Source organism: Haliaeetus albicilla, chromosome 5 (assembly GCF_947461875.1).
Source record: "Haliaeetus albicilla chromosome 5, bHalAlb1.1, whole genome shotgun sequence".
NCBI classification, from domain to species: Eukaryota; Metazoa; Chordata; class Aves; order Accipitriformes; family Accipitridae; genus Haliaeetus; species Haliaeetus albicilla.
In genome coordinates, this window is record NC_091487.1 from 18,800,553 (window position 1) to 18,825,903 (window position 25,351).

The following is a 25,351-nucleotide window of genomic DNA, read 5'->3' on the forward strand; positions in this document are numbered from 1 at the left end:
GCTGACCTTTGGACTTTCTTCTTGCTCAGTTTGGTGAATAAGATGAGCTTTCTACATTTGGACATTCAAAAGAAGACTTCCCTGTAGAGTGAGGTGCCTGACACGGGTGACCTAAGCCAGACTCAAGCCTCTAGGATCTGAACTCCACACATTTAGTATGTTTAATTTTCCTGATTGAATGGTATCAAATTCATGTTAATTTTGTAGTAAGGAAGAGCTACATTTGCATGACATGTTTGCATGCCAATCTGTCTTGACAACTCTTTAGCTGAGAGAGAACATGACTGTGGCTACATCATATGTGATATGATACCTGAAGGAAATGGCTGTGGTAATTGTGTAGTTTGTTTGGAACTATGAGCTGTCTTTTGCAGCCTGTTGCTAATGTAAGGGTGTTTGATTGTAACCCCAGGGAAAAACACATGCCTATGTCATAACCTAGTGGCACTAGGTGCTGTATGAAGTGCCTGATGGCTTTACAGAGAACACACTTCAGCCCCTTGTCCCTGAGCGCAACTTGGGTCAAGTTCTACCCAAGTCACTGCCAAAGTATGCTTATTTTTGACAGCTAATAACTGTATTACTCTTCTACCTTTTGAGACAGACTCAAAGAGGTCAGGATGGGAGGGAGACCACTTGCATGGCAGTAGCGTAAGGGAGAAGCAAGGTGTCAGTCTTTGGCTGTCCAGCTGCAAGGGGTGAGTCATTTTCATACCTGCAGCCATATCTTCTTTTGATATCCAAGAACAGGATAGACCTTTTCCCGATGTCTCTGCCAAAGTTAGGAATAACCAGAGCATCAAGTTTGCACGCTAGACCTGAGAACAGCAGGCTGGCTACAGCATCTCCATCAAAAGACTGATCACCTTTGTCTCATCGGGCAATTATGCTAGCCCCTATGCCATGTGCTGACAATTTTGTAATAGGCTGCAAGATCTCTTGGTTCTTATCATAGACATCAGAACAACAGCAGAAATTCTACAGAGATTTTTGTGTGTGTTTGATTATATCCTCCCTAATGAGAATTACTCCCATCTTCAGTGTGCCACAAGCCTCAATGGATTCTTACAAATCTCATTCATCTTGCAACTTACCTTCACAGTGAAGCAATATTACTTAAACTCAGAATTGTTGTTAATTACATCATTTTAAGGAAAAATAAATTAAATACATGCCTAAAATGTATGGATCCTCTTAAGGATCAATTATTTCAGGAATGAAGGCTATCTACTTAGAGTACTGCAAATGTAGTGACAGTGGAAAATGAACACTTTTTTCTGGATGGAAAGGATCAGCAGGTTACTGGTGATGAATAAAAACTAGCCAAAGCAAGCCAGGTGGTTGCCAGAGTGCCCTTGGGAAGCCTCTCATAGACCTCTGAAAACAGCCGGCTACAGATGGCTGTGATGACTATTAAAACCCAGAATCCCAAAAGACACCCAAGATAGGAGATGCCACATTCAGCATATTATAACTGAAGGCATAAAACTGCTTACCAGAACAGCAAAGCATCTCACTCCACAAGACCGGAAGCCATAGTTCACTGACATCTTTGGGGAGTCCTTACAGTTACCTGCTTCAAATTTAAAAGCAAGCTTCAGCTTGCCTGTCCTTGTCCAGAGCTGTACCTGGCAATTGAAGAAACTTTGCAAGCTGGATGTGTGATGTTGATAGCTAAACCATTCACATTACCACCTCATCTATTTCTAGCCATTATCCAGACATTGGAAAGGTAGTCTAACATATCACAACATAGCCCACCTCTTAATAACTATTTCGTTGACAGACCTGTCCCACTGAGCATGAAGGCTTCCTCTACTGCAGTAACAATACGCTATGGCTGTTTTAGGTTGCTGCTAATATCAAAATGCGTCTGGCAGCTTGCAGTATCTTACCAGCCTTTGTAAAATATTAGCAAAGTATGGCTAGACGGCTGATGTAGATCAGACACAACAGCGTGTACAGTGTAGTGAATACAATCACTACAACATGTGTCTGATCTTCTCTCCGTGCTTTTTGGACACCCCAGTGACTACTACATCAAATAGTGAGAGAACTGAGTTATGTTGATTGATAATCTGCCCACAGGTGTTGCATCAGAGTATGAGGACAGGCAAGAGGCACATACAGCCAAGGAAGAGAACGGCTTTTGAACAGTAGCCTCACCAAAGGAGAGTCCTTGTATGCTCTACTACAGTGAGTTTACAGTCACTACAGCATCTATGAAACACCAGTGTTATAATGCAAACAACAATTCTCTCAACCATCTGTAATTGAAAAATTAATCTCACTTCTAGGAGTCTGAGCCAAGCCCATGTGATTTAAAGTCAGTTTCTGTTCACATTGACCTTCTCTAAATAAGATTAAACTTTTACATAATTCAATAGAATCCAAGCTACCTTCTCTGTTTCAGCACATTAAGTCAGCACACATGATACATAAACCACTGATCACCAATTTTTACCATATTGTTGTAAAACAGCTATCTCTAACCCCTTTTTGGGGGTTATCACTGGACAACCTTAGGTTTGTGCCTTCTGTCACAACCCCTCAAAACTGGAGTCTTTAATTTCATTGGTTCCTCAAATTCTTAAAATTCTTCCCACATCTGACTCTTGCACCCAGAAGTGAATTCGGGGTGCTGTCTGAGCAGGTAGCACAAATTTCCCCATTCCCCACATTGTTCACTGTTCCAAGAAATGGCTTTCCTCTTGGTAGACATCCGAGTTGGTGGTGGTCCCAGGCCTACTGTCATCTACCTCCCTGTCGAGGCTTTGTTAACCTCTCCTTGGACTGTTTTCCTTGCACATGAATTTACACTTTTCTTCAACTCTAGCCAGCCTAAGTACTTTCCAAAGCTGCTTATGGTTGTGCTTGCCTGTTATTTTTCCCTAGCCCCCAATGTCATCAATATAGGTATTGATACACTCTTGTATAACTAAAACACCAAAACAGCAGTCTGAAGAATGAACGATTCCCTAAAGCGTTGGATCTTCAAAATCATGTTCTGTTTTTATAAGGACATTTGCTAGTGATGATTGATAGGAATTGATACTGATGATTTGAAAACATTTTCAAATTATCAGTATTAAATCTTTAACATAATCAAAAGATGTTCCATCTGATACATTTTTGTTCTTTCTATGCTTCCCTTTTTCCCTGTAGAGTGGCCAGTGACAGTCCCTAGTGTGGTCCTATTGGTTCTTCTACTCGTTTCGTGATTCCCAGTTAACACTGCTGGTGTAGTTCTTCTTTTACCTCCACCCAAAGAGAGAGAAACTGAGGAACATAGATAGCAATCATCTGCCTTGGTTATGTTCTGTGCCTGGATGAGAACCCAAGCTTTTGGGTAACATCCCTAAGCCTTTCCTCAATTATTCTGGTCTTTGCCTCTTCAGCAGTCACCTTCTCAATAGACCAGGCCTCATCGTGCCTTTAAAACCTACAAGACGCCTCCCCCCCTCTGCTGCTGCTGCTTCACACGACATCTTTCCCAATTTGCTGGACACACAGTTCCCACACTCCTGTACCTGAGCTCACCGCTTTAGGTCACCACGACCAGCCTTTGTTTCTAGAACCTCTTTAGCTTACAAATCTAACTTAAATGAACTTGTCCTCTTTTCTTTCAGGCTCATCAGCATTCCTACACTGCTGTGGCACTTGTTGCTTCTCCAAAGGGTTCAAGTCAAGGAGGTTATGCCGTCCTTCCTGTGTTTGCCTGGGATGCGAGTACTCCTCCCTTGCTTTCAAGTTCATGCAAAGAGCCATAAACCCCTGCTGCCCCTTCGTCTTCTCCCCGTACCTTTTGCTCAGTATTAACTTTATTGTTTACCTCGTGTATTTGACTGTGTATTTGTTTTCTATGGACTCAGAAGTTTATGAGATATTCTGCCCAAACTCTCTCTCCTTTGTATTTTAGATTCTGTATTATGTTAATCTTGTCAGGAGCCTACGCAGCTGGCTTAAATTTAAGCACTGAATGAACATCCCGCCCTGTATCAAAGGTTAATGCCAGGTTTTCTGGGAGTTTCTCTGAATGTTTTCTTTCAGATACCAGCCACAGAGACTCTGTAAATCACAGCACCCACTGCCCCACATTCAGATTGATCTAAGGCACATAAGCAAATATTTCTGGGTTTTTGTTTGTGCTTTGGTAGCACATATAGTTTTGTTTCTTTTTATTTTCATTCAAATTTCTCTAACACAGTTTCTATACCACCTTTGTCCAAACAAAATGGACAATACTGAAAACAGCATTTCAGAATCTGAAACTGCGAGGAGCAAAGCTATCTTCTGGCCACCTCCTTTTTTTCCTGGCACCCATTGTTTACAGCTCCGGAGTCTATTTAAAGTAAACTTGCTTCATAGCTGAGAAGTTGGTTGATGAACAGTAGAGTCATATTTACAAGAAAGCTGCTTAATGACAGTCCCAAGCAAAGGAGGAGAAAAAGCCCTTTCCTGATTACCATGAGTTTAACTCTTGCATTGTAACCTCATGAATTCTGTTATTCCCATCCCTCAGCAACTTACACTTCAGACAGCAGATGAATGGTGGAGCTTTGTTGATGGTTGTAATCGTTGCTAGGGGACAGTCTGAGGGAGGTGAATCATGCCATTTACAGTCAGCCTAAAGGAACATTTGGAAATGCTTGAGCTTAGAAATTTCCTTCTGAGGTCTGTGTTGCTGAGAGTCGAGTGCTTTGTGGTTGTGAAGAGAGCTTTGGAAATACACATGATGATAACGGAGGCATTAAACATCCTGGTGCCTTTGGTTGCTTGTACCTTTGCATGTGTTTTAAATCATCGTTCTGGTGCTTCTTACTTTGATAACTATGTTTTTAGTTAAAAGCTGACCATGTGCAAATGGTATGAAAAGAAAGCTGGTGCAAATCTCATTAAAATTAAATACAACATTTTTTCATCATTTCTTTACTGTTAAGAAGCATGATTTCCAAATGCAATTTCATGTACGTGTCTGAATCTGAACTTTCTTGGATATATTCACAGGCATTATTTTATTTTCTTGGACATATTCACAGGCATTTATTTTATTTTGTCTGCTGCAGAAAGGCAGCGGCTTCAGGCACCACCGGAAGTGAGAACTTGACCTGTAGTAAGTAGGTGAGGTTTTCCAAGCTACGTCTTCGGTGAGACACAAGGTGGCTAAATAAAAGCGCTCCCGCTATAAACGCTAAGTAACAGTTTGGAGAGCCCATAGAGGAAGCAGTACACTCCTAGCTGGGGCTGACCGGTATGTCATGGAATTACTGAGGCGAAAAAACCCAATGTACACGGTTTGGGGTCTAACAGCCAGGGTGTGTTTTTTGCCCAGGGCAGGCGGCCTGACCTCCCTGGGTCCTGCGCTGCGTACCGCGGCCCGAACTTTGCAGGACTCCAGGGCAAGGCGAGCCTGGTCTCGTTCCTCCTCAGGTCAGCAGGGTTTTACCGACGCGCAGCGGCGCGGCCAGCTTCAAGTCCGCGGCTCAAGAGAGGAGAGCAGTTAGACTGGGGGCCTTTAGAAGGCTCTCGGTGCGGCATTCCTCAGCCTGCCTCCCACAGTCCTTCAGCTCTCCCCGCTTCACCTGAGGGCTGCAGGCCCCCGCGGCGCTTCCGTCTCCCCTTGCCACGCGCGTTCAAGGAGTTTCACAGTGTCTTGCGTCCCACATCAGCGGTACCGCTTTTCAAAACAGGAAAAATGTTACTTCCTGCTGTTGCTTTGCTCTCAGCACCGGAGGTGAGAACGCAGCCGCCCCCCCGGCGCCGCAGCACCCCGCGCCCGCGCCCGCCCTCGGCCCCCGCTCCGGCGCCCCGGCCCGGGCGGGAACGCGCCGCCTGCGCCGCCGGCCGCCACCGGCAGAGGGCGCCCGGCCCCCGCCCGACGAGGCCGAGGCGGCCGCGGCCCCGGCCCCCGCCCCGGCCCCGTCCTGCTACTGCGGCTGCATCTGCAGCACCCCCTGTGCTGCTGCTGGAGGCCAAACGTTTGCTGTAACACACGCCGTACCCTTGGACAACGAGCGAGCACGTGGCTCCCGACAGCATCCCCAGGAAGATTTCCTGGGCAGGAAGTTTGGGTTTTGTAATTGTGCTCCATGATGCATTTCAATTATCTCACTGCGGGCAACACCTAGATCGGACCGTGCAACTGTTGCTTCGTTTCAGGAGTTTGTAGGGGCGTACTCCCGCAAACGAGTCGCATCCAAGTTGTGAAAAGTGGGAAAGCATTCTTGCATTTGTATTTTGTCTTCTCTGAAGGGGACCGTACATTTTTCAAATATTAAAATTTTATTTAACGAAATCTGTTCACAAAACAGGAGATCATAAGGCTTCAAGAAGTTAAAGTATAGCAGTCCATCTCTCTGAAGTGCTGAGAAATTATTAACCACTCTTCTTTTCCTCTCCACACCAGAGCAGGAGCTGTTACGCCCAAAAGCACGCCTATTTCTCCTTCCAACTACAACAGATGGTTTCCTTGCAAACCTTCCTTCTTTCCGGGTTCAGAAATGCTTGGACTACGTGACTCGCACAACAAAGGGTTAATTGAACTATTTGTACCCTCCTGGCACATCCTCTCAAGAAATTTGGAGCGTAACAGCTGTACTGACTTGTAAACAAGTGGCAGTTCACATGGGCCAGGTCCGGCTCGCAACCAGGAGCTACCCCTCCCCGGTCTACAGGTCTGAGGATCAAAAATAAATCGCATGCCTTAAATACCAGCTCACCAGCTAGTTTAGGGTCATTCCCATGTAGTAATGGGATCCATCCAAATGCAGACCCAAAGCCTGAGGCTTGGGCTACTCTCACGTTCTCTAATGAGAACTCAGATGCCACCCCTGCCAGGGTGACCTAACAAAGGAGTGCACAGTGAGCGCTGGCAGTGCCCAGGGCCCTCCCCGCAGGGGCGTACCCCCTCCCCGCAGCCGGGTATCCCCCCCGCAGCCGGGTCCGCTCCCCCAATGCAGCCGGGTCCGGCCCAGCCTGTCTGTGACGGGTGATGGAGGGCGATGGAGCCGGGGTCAGGGCAGCGTTCCCTCGCGTGGTGGCACATTTCCCCTTCTGCTCCGTTCGAGTCCGTCAGAAGCAAACACAGAGTCTGACCTCACTGACGTATCACTGACTGGTGCTACCAAAGGGTGCAGGGCCCTCGATACGTGCAGGGCTGCTTAAAACAAGGATCTTCATGAAGCATGTAATTAAAACCAATCTTTAGTGGGGCAAACAGGCCACCCCAATGAAGAGCGGTGTCTGTCGTTCAGCAATAGGTCACTTGCAAACTGCTCAGGTCCCTCGGGGAAAACAACAGATGTCCCTCCCTCAGCCGATACACAAACACACACATCCCCACCTCCCCTTCCAAAAATATGTATGAAAAATTAAGTGGTTAATAATAAGCAGAATTTCAGATACAGTCTGCCTGACTGTGAACTCGCATTTTGTGAGTTCAGTATGATCAAACAAGAAATAGGCAAAATGCATTAAGAAGTGGCTGGTGCAAAGAATGATCAATACCAGAGACAAAAGATTACATCTGGGAAAAACAGAGCAAACTCTCAAGCGTGAACCCTAGCAAAACCCAAACCTCACTACATAACGCCATGCATGTAATAGTTCAACTTTATAACAAAATTGTATTTCCTCAAAATCCAGAGAGTGGGATGAATAAAGCAGTAATCATCCAGATTACCTGGGATTCTCCCCCCCCCCCCCCCAGACAGGATAAATTCTGCCCCCGCAGGAAAATAATTCACACCCTCCGTGGCAAAGCTGTTCAGCCGTAGCTGGCTGCGCTCGGGTCCCCCACCGCGCACCCGCCGTCCCTAGAGCCGCACCAGCCCGGACAGACGGCGTCCCTCCGCGGAGAGCTTACGCCGTAAATCTCGGCACCATTAGCCCACGACAAAACCTGTAACGCTGCTGCGCATTTGGAAAGCGGCGCTGAGAGGCGCCGCTGGCCCCTCGCTGCCTTTTATTCCAAACGTGCACCCAACAGGTTGTGCCTCTCGTTTTTCTCCAAGTTCTCCTCTCCAGGAGCAAGGGGCTTACGCTGCGCGTTTCGAAGCTTCCCTAAGAGAGCCGCTCTCGCCTGCTGAAGCAGGTTATGGGTAGTTTCACGCTTTTTAGAGCGGAAACTTCAGCGCTGCGCGTCGCCGCCCTGCACTCGCCTTGCTCCCCAGCAGCGGAGGGCGCAGCGCCTCGCGGCTCCGGGCAGCGGGCGCAGGCGGGTGCGCGGGCAGGGCCGCCCACGGCGCCGTCCCAAAGCCCCAGTCGCGGGGTGACCAACCTCGCCGCGGGGCCCCGCATCCCCTCGGTGCAAATCCCCCTCCGGGGCCGGCCGCAGAGGGGCGGACAGACGCCGCCGCCCACCCCCTCTCGCAAACTTTCGGCCGCGGGACGGCGGCGGGCGGGGGCGGGCGCTCCCGGGGACGGGGACGGCGCAACGGGCGGGCGAAGCTGGGACCGGCAGCGCGCGCCAGGGAAAGGGCCGGCCGCTCGGCCCGGCTTCGCACCGCGTCCCGCCCCCGCGGCCACCCAGGGGTGCCGCCCATTGGCCTGCGCCGACCGTCTCCGCGCCTCTCATTCGCGGCGGGCCGTGCCCGTCACGGCACTGCCGCGGCCCGGGTCTAATTGCCGGGGCAAGGGCGCGCCGCGCCACAGGTAGGGCGGCAGCGGCGGCGGCCGGAGCGGAGCGGGGCTGGCGGGCTGTGCCGCGCCGCGCTGCGCTGCTGCCCGGAGCCGCCCCGCGGGAGCTTCGCGCCTCTGCTCCCGGCCTCGGGGGAGCTCGCCGCGGGCGGCTGTCCCCCTTCGCCCCCCTCTCCCGGCGCGGCTCGCGCCTGCCCGGGCAGCCCCTCCTGCGGCTGCGGGGCGAGCTCGGCGGGGGAAGACCGGCCTGTTGCTGCCGGGAGGAGGGACCGCGGCGGCGGCGAGCGGCCCCGCGTCTCCCCCCGGCGCGGGGGCGGGGGAGCGATGAGCCGCGCATTGTTTCCCCTGTAGGCAGCGCCCGGCGGGCAGCGGGGCGGCCGGCCATGGGCTCCGCGCCTTTGTCTCCCGAGTGAGCCGGCCCCGCTCCCGCAGCCTCCCGCCGCCGCCAGCCGGGCCCCGGCGACATGGACGTGACCGTCTCCGAGCTCCTGGAGCTCTTCCTGCAGAGCCCCTTGGTGACCTGGGTGAGCAGAGGGGGGCGGGGAGCGGGGAGGCTGCCGGCGGGGCGGCCCCGGCCCGGTGCGGGGGGAAGGGGGCGGCCGGGCCCTGCCGCCACCCCACCAACCCCGCTGTCCTTCTCCCGGCAGGTGAAAACCTTCGGGGCGCTGGGGAGCGGGGACGGGGACAACCTCGGCGTCTACATGGACCTGGTGGATGGCGTCGTCCTCAACAAAATCATGCTGCAAATGTGAGTGGGCTCCCGAGGGAGGGGGTGGTAGCCCCGCGGCTGCGCGGGGCCGGGCCCGCCCGGGGGGCGGCAGCGCCCAGCGCCCCTCGGCTCCTCGGCGGCCGGTGGGGTCGGGGCTGCGGGGGGGGGGGGGGCGCCGGTTGCCGTGCGGCGTGTCCCGCTGTGATCGGGAAGCTTTCGCAGCGGACAGGCTGGAAGGACAGGGTACGGGGCGAAAGCACCGGTTTTGCGTTTTTCTCCTTTTGGTTGGTCTTTGAAATTGGCAAAAACAAAGGAGGGGAAGAAGCCAAAACCCCAAACCAATCCAGTTCCATAAAATCTGCTTCAACGCTTTTCTGGGTTTTTTTGGGTGGCACGTGTTTTTTGCTTTTTTTGTTTTGTTCCAAACAGTTACTTTTTCTTAGTTGTTCACATATGCTTTAGGGGAAGGTATGTGGCACTACAAATAAGGAAATGAAAGTACTTCATCATGTGAAGCTTTACTGGGAGGACTTCATCTGAAGTGTGTCTACTCTTGCGTAAACTTCGATATTAAATACATAGTTTAGGAAAAAAACACAACCCAGCTTCAGTGATATCTCTTTCGGGCAGTACTGTAAGGATATGTCCTGAGGAAACATATAAATGGGTTAAAAGAGCGAGCCCTGAAAATACTGAAGTGAATTGTTGGTAGAACTTGTCTATTTTTTTAACCACATCCTTTCCTGTCGCTGGTCTGCTGCATGCAGGTCCTGACTGTTTTCTATCATCTCTGTATTTGCTTTTAAATATTCTGAAATATGTCTGATACGGAGTTTGTAGGGAGAAGTATTTGACTGTCAGGGGAGGAGACTTTGGAAATCACTCGATTTTGGCGCTGCATTCTTAAGTGAATGAAATCAATTGAAGGTTGACCAGTGATTTGCAATGTTAGGCCAAGTTGAAGAACTTAAATGAGGAATTCATAATAGAATCTTTAATTGAAATTCTTGAAAAGTAACTTCAAAAAAAAAAGAAGTCTGACAACCCATGCCCCACCCACTCAAGTTGGCAAGTTTTGTTATCTTATGGTACCTGGCTGCTCCATCTGAAAAGGTATCAAATTTTCTTCTGTTTTGGTGTTACTAACAGTGGAAATTGTGAACTGGAACTTAGATAGTGAAGATTCATGATTTGGATCAGAATCCAGATCAGTCAGCCCACTTGGGGATAACAAACTAGTGGTGTAAAATGTTAGCTGGGATGGAAACCTAATGTAAAGAGAAGACATAATTTCCAGCATTTCTCAAGGAGTAATTACACTTTAAAAGAGATCTTTCTGCTAATTAGAGCCTTGAGTATGAGCATTCAGATCCAGACTTGTAGTTTTCCAAGATGTGGGAAATTGGATTTTGATTTATGACCATTGTGTTTGGCACGGAGATGACCAACCAAACTATCAAGGAACAGCAGCAGTTGAGTCTGCTGCAGGTTTAACCAACTGAACTATCATTGTTGTCTAATATGTGAAAGAATCTTATTAGTTCAAAACAAGAAAAAGCAATACTTGGTTGCTCTTGAATTTTGTTATTAAATAGGCTGAAGTTATGTGGCTTTTGAATGGCTGTGGCATTCTTATGAGTGATGTATTTTAGAAGTGCTTGATCAGGTGGTGTATGTAAGCTTAAGTATTTTGTAGTTGATCGGCGAAGTATGTCTAGGGAGACATAAAATCGTTGAAGTCTATGGAGCAACTTAATGCTCTGGGGACAAGGAGTGAATGATAAGATCTCATTGAAATAACAAAGATAAGGATATAGGCTGACTGAGTGCAATGACACTAGTTGGCATTTCATAGGATGTCATGTGTTTGTGAGAAATGCCCTGGCATGTTTACTTGCCTTAAGCAATCAGGAAAATAAGTTTGTTTTTTTCCAAAAACCATCTCTGCTAGCAGTGTCGCAGAAGGTGTAAGCGGAGAAAGCACAAGCAGTGTGGAATAGGAAACTGTCCCATTATATGCCATCAGGGCTTTTTTTACCCTTTTTTAGGCAGCTTTGGCAGTGCTTCCAATGTTGTCTAAGGAGCTTGAAACCAAGGGCCCAAGGCTGTTTAATTTAGGAAGGATTGCAGTTGTATTTATGTATCCCAACCGAGCAAGGCGCTCAGGAGAGGTGCTGACTGTGACCTTCACTTTTTCCTGACTTAACCTTTAGAAATTGCAATGCAATTACTGCTTGCCTGTAAATCAGGAAAGCCTTGCAAGGCGTGTTTCTGCCCCACAAAGCTTTCAGAATAGAAAAATAAATGTTATTTGAAATGCTTGCTCATCAGTTTTTCAAGTCCTCATCTCTGAAGATGACTTTCAGTGCTTGGCTTGAGACCTTTTTTTCCTGCTCAAATTGTATTAATGAGGTCCATTAGGCTAGAATTTGATACACCATGCTGTGGTAGTGTTGATTGCCTAAAGCACAGATGCATGCATGCACACATATGCAGAGAGCAGGGAATAGAAGGGTGAAAGAACTGGGCTCTTGATGTGTATGGCTGTCTCCTCACTCGTGTGTTATTTCACTTTTAGTTTTTTAGGTTAAATACCCTGCTTGCCTGCTTACTGGAACACAAATAGCACAGGCGCATGAGCTTGCATCTAAACACCAGGTGTGATGCAGTACTTTGCTGCAGATCAACAGGTTTCTTTCAGTGAAGATTTCAAAAGCTAATTTCTTGAATTTCATTATTAAAAATAAAACATTTTTTTCCTGCAGCGAAGCAGAACTTAAGTTTAATCCATGGCCAAAAAGACAGGTGGATTTGTGAAAAAATCCAGATATACCTGTTCAGTGGAGATTGCTGAATGAAAGTAAGGCTTTAGCTGTTTGAGGTGTGAGTAGGCTGTATGAGTTCACTCAGCCTATAGTTTCTGTTGTGATGGGTTGGATTTTGCCCAAATGCTGTCTGGCAGCTTGGAGTGGGTGGAGAAGATCCCAACTGCTTGATGTTGTGGTGTCAATGTTTTTTAGGTGGTAGGTTCATATCAGCAAGGCAGCTGTGTCACCAGAGAGGTAGGTGACATCTATCGCTTTGCCTGCCTGCCAGCTCCCTGCTGGCTGTGTGACAGGAGGTGAAAATAGGGCTGTGCCTTCGCTCCATCCTCTTCAGAAATGAACTGCCCCCAGGAATGCTAGTGCTGAATAAATTGTAGTTTGCTCAGGCACACCAAATGTAGCCGTGCAAGGGCTGAGGCAGGGAACCTGACTTGGGCTTAGGCAGATTATGGCCACAATGTGGTCGGTAGGTAACCAGTTGTTGGGCTCGGCTGGTGATCCCTTTGCTTACTGGTGATCCCTAACAAAGCAAGACCCTTTTTTAAAAGAGTTGGGGATTACTTAGTTCTCAGTAGTGGTGCCTAGCTGCTTAACAAGTTAAATCTAATAGGAAGAGACAGACAGCAGCGTTTGGTTTCCCCACTTATATTTTAAACCAAGACTAATGTATTTTCAAGTCATTTTGCTGTAAATGAATGGTTTCCTTTTCCTGTGTTCTGTCCAAGTGTATACCCCAACCTGATCATGCATGAAGGACACGTTGATTTTTGCAGACTTGCAGTACTGGCAGAATAATCTGCGTACAAAAATGTTTGTTAATCTTCAGAGTGGAACTGCCGTGTTCTGAGCTTCTGTGTTTCTGGTGGGTTTGTGTATCAAGTTAATGAGCTTGTCTGTGGACAAATTTTAAAGAACTTTTTTCAGATGATTGTGTGTCACTTCCTGGTATGAAACTAGCATATGGTGACACTGCATAGACTGCCTTCAGTGTTACAGTTGCAGCTGTGGCATAATACCTACAAGCATAAGCAAATATTTGCCCTGTTTAACTTATACAAAGTTTTATTTGGGAAATGGTGGGGGGTTTTACGTAATGCAGGCACATAAGTGTTTTCATGTTGACTTGTTCTAATTCTTCTGATTGATAGTAGGCTCTGCTTTTCTGTTAAAACACTTAGCAAACAGGAATGTGTATTAGGAATACAGCTGATAAAACTACTTGTATTAAAACCACATAATAAAACTGCACGATAATAGTGTTTTTCATTTCAATTGCAGCTGTCATGGTTTGTGGTACTGTCAATCTGTCTTCTTTAATTTAGACCATGTGACAGGAACAGCCATGTTGTGAGTGCCCGCTTCTTGTGGTTTGTAGCAAATGGCATGAATACCGGAAGGTTAAAGATACACATCCGTTTAATTTAAAATCTCCTTTAGAGGTGCATTTTTCTACCATTTCCAGGCAATTTAGAAACCCTGCCAGCCTTAGTGGCGTCACCCCACTTTTTGCTAGAGGAAGAAGTTGGATGATAGGAGAGTTAGACTGGTTGAAGAGTGGTATGTGTCCAGTTAGTGAGTTACCTGCAGAGCGAAGTGCCGTGGGGTGCTGGACACACCAGGCACAGCTGATTCCTTCTGGCATCTCATAACCCTTGGGCCCGGCTTGTGGGCTTCCCCATTACTCATCAAAGTTACTTGTCAGAAATTGCTCGAATGGGATTGTCACTTTGCATTTTACAAATGAAATTTTTTTTTTGTTACTTTTATTAATTGGTCGCTTAAGGGTTTGCATCTTCAAGTCCTTGTGCTGCTGGTCCCACGTCTGCTGAACTTGTCGCTTGGCCTCTGTCTCCTGGCCCTTCCTTTCCTCTGTGCTCCTGTAGCCATGAAGGAGTACAAACCAGAGGACTTCTTTAAAATGTTTGAGTATATAGTGAGGTTTGAGACTTTCCTTTTGTTTATTTTGCTTGGGTGTGTTTTACTGGTTTGTGAAGTACCTCCCTTAGTCATGCTGCCTCAGTCTTATTTAGGTAACATTTCTGATCTTGAGGAGCAGGTGGTTTTTAAAAAAAGAGAATTGTAGTTTTTGTTGTATTTGTGTATAAGGGAAAGACCAAACAGCAAAAGACTGAAAAAGCATCTCATTGAGGTTGTGTTCAGGGATTTTTCAGATATGTTCAAAACAGGAATTTGTTTGGGTTAACTGGTTAGTGTTGCAAAAAACCTATTCAATTTTCAATATGAACCTTGGAAAGAGTTTCTTTCTGTAAAATTCTTCAAAACCAAGTTTCACCAACCAAACAGGTGCTATTATGTGTGGAGTGTGGTACCTACAGCTCTTTTTTCTTCAGGGCAGAAACATTTTTAAAGACAGAATTTGCATCTTATGGTGTAATTTTACTCAGGTGCTTTTTTTCCTTCCGGTCTCTGCTTCCCCTTCCTGCTTTTCCCTGCCGTAGATCGGGCTGTTCAGGTTGTAGTGTTTTGAGTACCTCGGTCTCTCTAGGTTTTTCGCCTTTTTCTTTCACTTCTCTTGAGATCGGAGAGCGTCTGTGGCTTTGGGAATGGCAGCTCCCTCCTTCCCTGAGTGCAGGTAACCTTGGGCCTGCTCAGCCTTGGGGTGTTGCTCCGTCCCCCCTGCGGCAAGGCCTGCCCAGCTCTGGGCTGCTCTCTGCTCCCCTTTGGGTCTGGGTCAGCTCCTGCAGCAGGAGGGCCGTTTGCTGCCTCTCCTGGCTCCTCAGTCTCAGCCCTGCCACATCCCCCCGAGATGTCTCAGGAGCTGGGTGAGTGACCTGGAGGAGGCGGCAGCAGCAGGAGGGATCCAGCTGACCTTGCGTAATGCGACACGGTTGTTCTAGGCGGGAGGTCTGACGCAGAAGACGTTTGAAAAATGCAAGAAATATATTCTTTCTGAATAAACACATGCCTTGAACCCTTGATTCTTACAAGTGTTCATCTCCGTGCTTATTAGGTCAAAAGGTGTTTTGCCAGTTCAGCTGGATAAAACTGAACTTACCTGGTAAATGGAAAAGAATAAATCTGTCTTTTTTTGGGAACCTCCCAGCGCCTCCGAGAGCAACCTTCTGTGGCTCCTCCAAGTTCTTGGCTGTGGAGCTAGGACAGCTGTGGTCGGTAGTCGAGCTTATCTGATCCAGGATTAAGAAAAGATACGGTAACAAATGAAGAAGAAATGGGATATTGCTTGTTGAGAAGGAATTGTTTAGTTTTCCCTGTGGAGACAATAAGCCCTGTGGTAGTTTGAAGTGTCAGCTGTGCTGGCCTTTCACATCTTGCGCAAACGGTCCTCTCAAGTGAGCTGATGTGCTGGACGAAGTTGGTTACACGACATACTCAGAAATCCAAACCATCATATTTTTGAGTGACATTCTGCTTTCAGGAAAGCTTTTAACTTGCTTGTCTGTGAGGAGGAGGAGGCTGGACTGCCAGAGTGACACTGTGTGCTGCGGTTTGGTTCCAGGTTAAGAGGACCCTGAGGTCAGTGGCATTAAGGGCTCTTGGGGCAACCAGTTACCCTTAATGAAGATGATAGGATAAAAGCTCCAGAATTGCTTCTGAGGGCCCCGTCCTGCCAACGCTTATGTTCTTGTAATGGACGACTAGCTCTGCTGTGCCAAAAGATGAGCAGGTCTTGTCTTGGAAGGAGGAGTTGCTCTGTCTTAAGTGCTTCTGAAAACATTATCCAAGCCCTGCAGTTACGCTGCCTACAGCTGTTGAAGAAATCGCTTTTCCTTTGCTGTGGCTGGTGGGTGTGTTTTGTGGATTTTTGCCCCATTTTGTGCAGTTTTGGGAAGGGTCGTGGAGTATTGCTCTCCTATATAGTCAAAGCTTTCTCTTCCTGGCAGTAGACCTGGGTCACTGCCAGACAGTGGCATGGCAGTGGTGCTGCCTACATTAGCTTTCACATGGAAACAAGAACTGTAGGTTGAGCCTTCTGTTTGGCCAGCTTCCCTTTACTGTATGTGTCTTCCCTTTACTGTACATGTCTTCCCTTTTAGCTTCCTGGTTTGTTGTTGTGACCTTGCCTAAAAAGACTAAGCATCCAGCTTCCTTCAGGACCCAACATCTGCTCAGAGAGTACTGAAGGCAAGGTACTCTCCAAGTTCAAGCCCAGGTGCCATTTATGCTTCTCCAACTTGCTGTGGTGCTGAAGACCCGTACTGTCAAGCTGCGTATGGGTATGGCTTCTGTGCGCCTGTGTCTGAGCATCAGTAAAATGGAATACTTATTACAGATTTTACTTTAAAAGCTTGTTACAGTTGCCTGTCTTTGTTTGCTTTTTTTCAAAATTTATTACAGTGCCAATCGGTATACAAAATCCTGTGCTGCTGTGAAGGTTGTGTAGGGTCTTGCTAGTTTATGCTAGTGGCAGTTTTGGTCATGTATACTTCAGTTTGCTTGAACCCTGGTACATAAATACTGTGTCTAATGTTATCTGCTGCCAAGGCAGTTTTGTATCATCTGTGGAATATGTGTGTATTCTGTCATACTTATACACATAGCACTGCTTTTACTAGAGGGATGGTTGTGCATTGGCAGATATATTTTAAAAATAAATATTGGATCAGTTCCTCTTATTTCCTTGTCAGTGCCAGAGTTCAATCTTTGGCCCTGGAAGAGCTGTGAATGGCTTAATTAACAACCAAAGCAGAGCTCTGGGAGGCAGGTGTTTGGATTGTGTAGGGGTTTGCTGGTAAGAGTCTTTATTAGAGGGGAGACGCAGAGCTTTGATCAATGCTATTGACAGATAAAGGTTTTCAGGTTCCTTCTTTTGCAACATGTTAGGGTGTACACAGAAAATCTGAAGGTGCACATTCTAATTAAATTATTAGCAGCTTTTTTCCTGTGTTTTATTTTTTATTTTAGAAATAAAATTGCTTCAGGTACAATTTTTATTTGCTTCCTTTAAAATCAAACAAAAACTTTATGCTTCTTTCCTTAAAATCTTTCCACCAACTTTTTTCCTGTCTTGCTTACATCTCTGCCTATGTTTATATATTGTTCATATCTTGAAGCCCAGTAGAATGAGAGCCCAGTAGAGCTGTCTTCTGTGACACAGTGGGTATATGAGAGAGGTCTAGTTAGATGAAACCAGTATAATAAAAGTGTAGTGCTCCTTTTTCCCTTCACTACAGCATATAATGCATCTGGGTTTTGCAGTTTTTACACAGTGACCATTGATCAAGTGTTAACACCCTCCTCTTGTCATAAGACTCGAAAGCCGAGGAAGGCATGGTAGTTTTTCCTAGGCTTCCCTTTATTTGAATAAGATAAATCCATTATTATCAGAGACTGCTTTGATCTAGTGTGCACAAACTAAATATGCTCTTTTCTTTGGGGAGATAAAAGTAAGGAGGGAAGCTGCCTCCAACTGCTGTGTGGGTTAAGCTGAAGTAGGATACTTTGTGGCACACAGGAAGATTTCCAACTTATAGGTGCAAAGGTAATGAGCTTATTCTGTCATGAATTAACGTATATGTATACTGTATAATTATGTCAGCTCGTTAATGGGTAAATTTTTAAGGGTTTTCCTAATGGTGCATTATGGAGATGCTAAGTCTTAGCACTGAGTAAACCAGTAATGCTTTGTTTTCTTTTTCTTCTTTTAATAGAGATCCTCGACCAACCAACCAACGTGTCAACAAGCACGTAAATAATGACACGTATCTTCGCGTTCAAAACCTGACCATCTTAGTCAGAAACATTAAGACTTACTATCAGGTGAGATTTCTGTTCTCTGCTTATTGCTCTGTGGTGATTGCTATAACATTTCAGCTAGTGCAGGGGCTGGTGGTTCAAAAAGAAGCTTGCTAAAGGAAATGGAGGGGAAATTGTGTTTGTGTAAAGGTACTTTCAGTCATGCTTTCCTTATGAAATGACAATACGGCTACCTTCTCTATCCCTCCTGGCCAGAGGCTGCTTCCCTGCCACCCTCTTTTTTTTTTTAAAGAAGAAATTGTGCTCGAAGGCTGTGATAGCACTTGGAGATACATGTAGTAAAAAGGTTCTTTTGTGGTGGGGTTGTGGGGTGTGCATGTGAAGGGGTTTGCTGAAACTGAAATAATGTTTTAGGGTATAAAACCTGTTTAAAGCAAGTAACCTCTTACAGGGGCTGCCAGCACATAAATCGTTACAAAGAAATATCTTTAATGCTAGAATGTAAGCCTCAAATTGATATACTATTAATTAGAAAAGATAAACTTGTGCTTATCTTGAAGGTAGACTTCTCATGCTGTGTACTTGTTCTTAGGTGTTAAAGGAGTTGTTTGTTCTGAACTCTCTAAGATGCTTAAGTGCAGGAATGACAGCAATTTCTCACAAATAGTGCAATTCTTAAGTTACATCCTTGAACTGACCATCAGTGTTCCTCTGCTGTAATAGTGCTCCCCTAAAACCAGGGTGGCGACAGCTGAGCACTTTTGCAGACTTAGGTACATGTTGGATGCTGCTAGAAAGCCACAGGAGTGAATTCAGTTACTCTAAATAGAATTTCTGTATACACCCTATTGTGTATATTTAGACTCTTTATTGAGAAGGGTAGCTGTTCTGCTGTTTCCTTTTACACATCTTTTGCCAGATTTGAAAGCTGTGCAGTATAAACCAGGCTGAAACCATTGAGGACTGTTAAAGTGCACCTCTGCATATGTGTCTCAATAATAATGGACAAAATAACTAAACTGTTGGAGTTGATGTCAGTGTGCTCATTCTGGACACTTCATCTTTTCTGTACATATAGAATAGACTGTGTATTGGCTTTGTCTTCAAAATACAGAAGAGATGTAATGCTTAACTACAGTAGTGCCTTTTGATGCTGTTCTTTTCCAGAGCTTGCCTACTGCTATTCCATGTTATTGCCACTACTCTGCTTCTGGACTTGCTTAGGGAAGCCTAAAAGAGCGAATGACTTGTGAAAAAGTCAGATGAGGTGGATGACTCGTGTGCAAGTTCCAGTGGCCTGCTAGGAAAATGAAGTGTGTAACTCAGGTTTGAGATGATGTAGGAGAGTATCATGTATTTCTGAAGACAGCTGACCTGTGTCTTGATTGTTGAGAACTGGAGATGCTGATGCAGTGTGATGTCATTCCTGAGACTTGTGATTTTTAAGGGGAAATTCCATTTGATCATAACTAGAGGCTGAAGGTTTCCTTGGTTTCTCTGTTACCCACTGAACAGTGTAAATGTATATGGAGTCTATAAGCAAAAAGGACTATGTTTAAGGACACGGACAGGACTAGTCTTTCTCCCTCTCCTCTCACCCCCACAAGATTTACAGTCTGAGAGTCTGGTCCTTCAGGTGTTGAAACTCTAAAGCTTTTTATTTATGTGAGTTCTTTGTCTTGGAGCTGATAATCTGACATCTTTTAAGAGTACCTGAAGAGAGATCACAGTCAGGAAGAAAGAAAAGTGATTCAGAATCATGTGATACATTGCTTGGTGTCTTGTTGACCTAGCTGTTGAGCTGTGTAATCATAATCCAATAAAGCTAGCAACAACTAAAATAGGTTAAGACACGGAGTTTTCAATGGGAAACAGTAGTTGAGGCTTGCAGTAGCAGGAGAAACAGTGATGTTCCTGTTGTAGTGTAGAAATTAAGTACTATAAATCTTGCTGCCTGAAGACTATAAATACTGTATATAAACAAAGCAGTCATGACAGCTTATCATTCTTTGCATTTGGTCCTGACAATGTGTAATTACAACAAAGCTTAAAATAAAATCACGTTTTTTTGTGATGATAATGTTATATAAGAAACTCATTTGTCCTTGTCACAATCACATCTTCAGGGCAAATCCAAGGTCTCGACACTAATCTGAGATTTCTTTATATGTGGTGGTGTGCAGCCTTCAACTCCTCATAGTCTGGGAGGACTTGAGGCCATCTATGCTGTAACTGAACTCTGTGTATGACTGATGCTGAGTATAACGTCACATCTGTACTAATGTCTGTGTTAGATATTTGGAGGGATTCTTATGTTTTAGGATCTAAATAGCTTTTACTAGTTTTTTCAACATGCAACCAAATGGATGCTTTGGAATATATTAAATACCGTTAGGCCTCTTCTCTCCTGAATGTTAGAGATTTTTTGAAAATATTTTGAAGTTGTGGGCATTGTTTGATGAAGTAGTATTAATACATTAGCTTAAGTTAAAATGAGGGTAGTATCTTACTGACTGAAAACATGCAATCAAATTTGGTTGCAGGCTGGAAGGGGGGCAGGCAGGAAGTTCCTGACAAACAATAGGAACACAAATTTGCTGCTTCCTCAAGAGAAACAAAGGCTCTAAAAATACAGTGCTGGCCTTGATGTTTTACATACCCTTTCACTTAATGGACCCAAGTCAAGTTTATGGCTTAGTTATTCAGTTTGGTAGACCAGGTCTCCTAGAATGAGGAAAATGCCACCTCATGCTTTATTGAAGGAGGTATGAAAGAATACTTGCTCCTCTCTGCACTGGGCAGCAACTGGTCAAGAGTATGGTGTGAATTCATGGTACTGTAAACTGTATCTGAGGAAGGTGACATAAGTGGCTACTAAAATTAACTCTGATATTCAGAAGCTAGTTGACATTTTGGATCATATAATTGTCTAGTATATCTGTATCTAATATCAGATTTCACTTATATTTGTATAGCTAATCTCTTTGTTAAAGCAAAATTCTCATTAATACCGATAATATTACCTCAGAAAACAAGGACAGGTCTAGTCTATAAGTGTGAATCCAGGTCTTCTCCACAGTGTTGGGGCTTTCCTGATCGCTTAGGCTTAGTGTCTGTGCTGGGAATGGCTATGGACAAACCAGGCTGTTGGTGGAATTTGGCTTTGATTTGAGCCATAAAGATCAGTTCCTAGCTGTGCTTCAGCAGGCATAACTTGGGAGGGGTAAATGCAGTAGAGAAGCCTTCATTCTTAGAAGTTTGATAACTGAATTTGATCTTTAACAACTTTCTGAAGAGTTGCCTTCTCACAACTTTCAGCTGGGTAAAACTGGATTGCTGATGGCTACTAGGAAAAAAACATTGTGTCAAGACTCTTAAAATGGAGGGTTTGGTGGTTTTTTTTTTAAATTGGGTATGTAATATTTGTTACTGGTGGTAGCAGGCAAATTTCTGCATTTCCCACTTGAGCGGTTGCACCTTTGCAGGTCTGTTATTGGCTTGAGAGGCCCCTGTTTTGAAACCAGGCAAATGACTCACTTTGCTGTGGGATTTCATGAGCATTCTAGAGAATCTGTCATTAGTTGCATTTAATAACTGTTAACAGCATTGGTTCACTGGAGAAACGGCTGGTCATAAAACTTCTGGAATTGGTGCCATATCTTGGAAAAGGGCTGAGCACAGCAGAATGTGTTCATTGCTCTAGGTGTGAGTTTTATGTGTCTCTTCTTGCTCTGACTGAATTCAGATACTTGGCTGTCTTTAAACTGGAATTCAAAATGGTTTTGTAGGGAGTAGTTTAGTACAGAGAATTGCAGGTTACTGTCTGTAACTGCAGTGAGGATGTTGATTAAAGGGGTCAATAGAGAACTGAGTGTATTGGAGAAGAGATACTCATCCACTTCTTGTTAGTGCAGGTGTTGTGCATCCTGGTCAAAGGGTGAAGTCTTTACCCCATACTACAGCTAACCAGTGTATATGGGACAGATTGACCTCCAGCTGTTGTCTGCTGCCTTGTGTTGATAACATAGTTGGGAATGTTGGTCCTTAGGCTGACACTGGCTAGCCCAGTGCAACACAGATGAAATTATTTTGCTGTTCCTGAGCTCTGCCTTCACTTTGAAATGCTTCTGTTGTGAGCTCCACTAAGGCTTATCTACTGGTCCGATTACATTGGCTTGAATATAGTTTGGGGTGTGAGTACTGCAAGACTGAATGATGTTTGGCTTCACCGAAGTAAGTGCTCTTGACCCTTGTTGACAGTGAGTTGGTATGGCCTTAATTCCCTGGGACCTTGTGCTGCTTTTCCAAATGGTGATTAATCCCAGCTGTGGCAACTGTCTTCATAGTGGTGTGGCAGTGTCCATGTTTCTGGCAGAGTTTGTTGGCAAAGTTTAAAAAAAAAAAAAAAAAGCAGAACAAAAAAACCCCTTAAGCTGCAACCACCTGTGCAAGAGCTAGCATTGTTGCTGGTTCTGTCACTTCTGATGATGGAAGAAGGCGGCTAGAATATCTGAGGGGTGTTGGCCTATCCCTTTGCTGTGCTGTAGGGAATATTTAAATCCTGTAGGTGCTGATACTTGAAGTGTCCGTGTAAGAGCAGCTGCCCTGATGTCTGCAACACTTAGAGAACATGCTCAGACCTATAGTTTTGGAAGAGGCCTAAGGCAGGCTGGCAGGGGAAGCTGAAGTGGCTTTGCTGTCCTTCTCTGCTCATGTGTTAACCCTTGGGTTTAGTGTTTTTCTAAGGAACTAAAAATCACTTTGATACCAGTTTATAAAAAAACCTAAATTTATGAAACGATGTGTTTTTATGTCAGCTATTTTTCTAACCTTCAAAAATGCCAGTAATCACTCCCAACAGTATGTACTGCACTCTCAAGCAAAAATTCCTACCACTTACATGAAAAACTTGAGGTTGATAGAGAGAAGAAAAAAAGATTGTGATCATCCCTTGGCTAGTCCCTGTGTGGTTATTATGGCCACATCTGGAGTATGTGCATGAGAAATGCTGTTGGAAGAAATGCTGCTGGAAGAAATGCTGCAATGTGGTCATGGTTGTATTTTTGTTGCCTGTATTGCCTGCAGTTGTGGCCACTAAATACCTAGCAGATTGCTTCATGTTTCTAAATAGGTTGGAAAGACTTCTTCAGTTTAAAAAAAAAAAAATTGTACTGAGAGACAGTTCTGAATCCAGTTGCGACTGTGTGGCTTGTGCAGCTTCAGTAAGAAATTCCTAACTCTTAGCATTTACATTAAAATGGAGGTATGGGGAGTAAAGATGAAACCATTCACTGAATTTTTAGAGACTTTGTAGCACCACAAATCCTACCCTCCCCACCTAAACTCACTTAGCTGGGCTCAGAGATAATGGTGAGCAAGAATGTCTTTTAAGGCATGTTTCTTTAGACGTGTGTCCTTCTCCTTTTACTTGGCTGCTCTATATTTGTGTAAAACAAGTACAAGCAGCAGGGTTTTTACCAGGCATGTTAAAGGGAGTTAGCTGCCTGTGAGTTTGGCTGTTGCTGTGAGCGGTTTGGTGCTGGGGCTGTAGTAGTGCTATGTTTCGTCTGGAAAAGAGAGACAGTTTTGTCTTCAAGCTGGGGCAAAAGCTGGTTCTCCTGGTGGGTCAGTGAAGGTCTTGCAATACCAATAGCTTCCAGATAAATAAAGAACTGCTTCTGTAGTTGAAGCATTGAGTCAGGTGTAGAGCTCTTGACTGGACTGCAAAAAGGAATTAAAACTTGGAGCTTCAGATTTGGGCACAAGTTACTAACTGGCAACTGTACTCAAGCTATAAATAAAGTTCTGGAAGCAGCAACGTCCTCTTCTGTGAGTTGAAATCTTTCCCTTCTAGGCAGGCTAATTCTAGTGGGCTAGTAATCCAGTCCTTAGCAAAGTAAACACCAAAATGCTAGAAATGCACATAAATGTGCACACCCTGAAGTCAAAAAGCATTCCTCTGTTCTGAGGGAGAGAGTTCATACCCACAATGACCTACTGAATTAGGTGATAAACTGCTTTTTGCTAGCCTTGTCCATTTGGTGTGTTAAAGTACAATACACCTGGGTGACTGCTTTCCTTTGATTCCTGTTCCCTAGAAATCTTAATTTAGCAGCTTGGTTTAAGGGGAACCTTTCTTCATTTTGAGCTTTAAATTCCAAGATTATTAACTGAGAATGTCAGCTTTCTTGAGCAGGATACCAGAAGCTTCAACAGATAAGTTCTTTCTAATTCAAATACTTTGCTGGTCTCATGCACTCTTTAAGAGTATGTTCTCTCCCTTTTCTGTACAGTTGAGCAGGCTATATGTATAGTCTCCTGAATTGTTTCTGCGTTGGGAATTTGTTGTTGCACTTACCAAAGGTAGCTTGCAGGTTCTTGTGGCCTTATGTTGCAGCTGCATGGAGAAACAACAGTGACCAACGGCTGAAGCTCTCTGTATCTTAGGGTTTTTTTTTTCAAAAGTGTACAATAAGTATGTTAATATGACAAGTAAGTTAGTACTAAGGTACTATTGCAGAGGTGCTCTGTGTTTCAGTAAGGCAGTGACCTAGGACTCAAGAGATACAGCCACTCTGCCACAGGCACTACCTAGAGTAGGATGTTATTAGCTCTGTATTTGTTTCCATTCCTATTCTTCATTTGACTACTTTAGTTTAAACTTGCTACAGGCACAGACTGCCTATATGTATTTATGTGGTACTTAGCTTAATGAGGTGTGGTGGTTTAACCTCAGCTGGCAACTAAGCACCAGACAGCTGCTCACTCACTCCTCCCCTCTGGTGGGATGGGGGAGAGAATTGGAAGAGTAAAAGTGAGAAAACTCATGGGTTGAGATAAAGACACTTTAAGTAAAGCAAAAGCCATGCATGCAAGCAAAGCAAAACAAGGAATTCATTCACTACAGCCATCTCCAGGAAAGCACGGCTCCATCATGCATAACGGTTACTTGGGAAGACAAATGCCATCACTCTGAACATCCTCCCCCTTCCTCCTCCTTCCCCCAGCTTTATATGCAGAGCATGATGTCCTATGGTCTGGAATACCCCTGTGGTCAGCTGGGGTCAGCTGTCCCAGCTGTGTCCCCTCCCAGCTTCTTGTGCACCCCCAGCTACTCGCTGGTGGGGTGGGGTGAGGAGCAGAAAATGCCTTCACTCTGTGTAAGCACTGCTCAGCAATAACTAAAATATCCCTGTGTTATCAACATGATTTCCAGCACAAATCCAAAATACAGCCCCATACTAGCTACTATGAAGAAAATTAACTTAACTCTACCCCAGCTAAAACCAGCACATGAGGCCTTCTTAGTTCTGCAGTGACAAAAATGTTTTGAATTAGGTTTTCTGTCCTGCAGTAGTATGATCATAAGACATGAAGGTTGCATGTAAGACTGGTATTGTGAAGATGTTCAGTTATTGCAGTGGTGGCTACAGGTCAAGGGAATGACTGACCTTGGCACAGACGTTCTGGGAAATGCTGAACTGGTGATGTTAGTCCCTGATTT

At 45.2% G+C, this 25,351-nt stretch overlaps 1 protein-coding gene across 6 annotated transcripts in view; it reads left to right on the forward strand.

The window, feature by feature from the left end:
• The first annotated feature begins 8,639 nt into the window (after positions 1-8,639).
• Positions 8,640-25,351, forward strand: part of CCDC88C (coiled-coil domain containing 88C) — a 100,978-nt gene continuing 84,266 nt past the window's right edge. For 4 of the 6 annotated variants that reach the window (XM_069783619.1, XM_069783620.1, XM_069783621.1 and 1 more), the window contains exons 1-3: positions 8,641-9,161; positions 9,285-9,385; positions 17,802-17,910. In XM_069783619.1, coding sequence (XP_069639720.1) covers positions 9,102-9,161; positions 9,285-9,385; positions 17,802-17,910 — 270 coding nt within the window. In that variant the 5' untranslated portion in view covers positions 8,641-9,101. Of the gene's footprint in view, positions 9,162-9,284; positions 9,386-17,801; positions 17,911-25,351 lie in introns of all 6 variants that reach the window. The other 2 variants (XM_069783624.1, XM_069783625.1) reach the window with 1 other exon arrangement.